The following is a 1,355-nucleotide window of genomic DNA, read 5'->3' as shown; positions in this document are numbered from 1 at the left end:
TGAAATAATAAGAAATATAATATTAATAGTTGTAATTATAATTAGAAAATTAATAACAATAATAATAATAATAATAATAATAATAACTAATGAAATTAATGTATTTTTCCTTAATTAATCCATAACCTGTCATTATTTCATTGATCAATTTAAATTTCGCGTTTATACCTCTTACGAATGACAAGTTATAGGGCCACGGCACACCTTGCGCCAATCCGGACCACTGTGCACTGTTGCGCAGGTTAGTTACGCCAAACGCGCAGTCCGACTAACGCAAGCTGTTTCAAACGCTACATAAACGTTTCGCGAATGTTGCAGCAGCAGCGGCGCGAACGGCCAGGCTATCTTTGGGCCGAATTGGTTGAGCGGACTGACCAACGGTCTCGGCGACTTGAACAGAAATATTCAAGCGAACGTGCAGCAATTGAATCAGGATCGCGGAGAGGGTGAATCGCGAGGTGGCGGCGGCTCGACAACTGGCGGAAGACTCGAAAGGGAACATAGGTATGCCAGCGCCAGAGTTCCACAACTTTTCAGCTGGTCCTTTCACCGTCGAGTGTTTTCTCATACGTTCTCCGATTTCGCCTATTTCGACGCAGTCTTTCCAGGCGCGAGGTAACCGTCGAATTTGTTGCAGATACGGGCACAAAGCAATCGATAAACGGCGACGTCGTCTGTGGCGGCGGCAACGTCGTCGTGTCGGACGTTAACACAGTATCGACGACCATTTTATCGGGTCGCACTGCGAACGGGACCACGTACGTTTGCAACATCGAGGAGAGCTCTAAGGACGGTGTGTTGCGACACGTCGAAAAGATCTTCCACCCGGCGACGAACCAAACGCAGACCTTCACCTGGACTCTCGATCTGAACGTACCCGGTGCGAAGCCCGTGCCTATCGTCGACGACAAATCGTAATCCTAATCATACCGTTACCGTAAGCTCGTCGCCCTGTCCACGATGATTGTTCAACCTTCAATAAAGCATACTTCGTAAACGAAAGCTCGACCAATTCGGCAGGAATCCTTGGCCGCGGCGAGAAAGCGGCGGACCGCAACGGTGAGCCACGGTACCAGGAAAAAAAGCCGCGTTACATCGTGGTAAAGGATTCGCGAACGCGCGCGTGTCAAAGTGGCGCCGAGAGAAGCGAAAGATTGCGCGGAGGGCTCCCTTAACCCTTTCGCTACGGGCGGGTTCTCCGCCGTGGTACTTCTGCTGAACGGAGCGCCGCGACATCACTGCACGCTACGCAACGCCGATCGTCAGTGAGAATGCCGCGGCGGAGACTGATTGCCGAGGTACATCGATTGCTAAGCAGTTTGTTTATTCAGTTGTTAGCAGTAAATGATGCAAAA

The 1,355-nt window shown here is 49.7% G+C and overlaps 1 protein-coding gene across 1 annotated transcript; it reads left to right on the top strand.

The window, feature by feature from the left end:
* Positions 1-318: 318 nt before the first annotated feature.
* Positions 319-918, top strand: LOC144478018 (uncharacterized; the record flags this gene model as incomplete). Its single annotated transcript, XM_078195741.1, has 2 exons — positions 319-504; positions 609-918. Coding segments are annotated over 2 exons (496 nt in total), but the record flags the coding sequence as incomplete, so codon positions are not given.
* Between the last annotated feature and the right edge of the window lie 437 nt (positions 919-1,355).

Source organism: Augochlora pura, unplaced genomic scaffold (assembly GCF_028453695.1).
Source record: "Augochlora pura isolate Apur16 unplaced genomic scaffold, APUR_v2.2.1 APUR_unplaced_6371, whole genome shotgun sequence".
Taxonomy (NCBI): Eukaryota; Metazoa; Arthropoda; class Insecta; order Hymenoptera; family Halictidae; genus Augochlora; species Augochlora pura.
The sequence above is the reverse complement of the archived record's forward strand: the minus strand, read 5'-3'. Positions and strand labels throughout refer to the sequence as shown.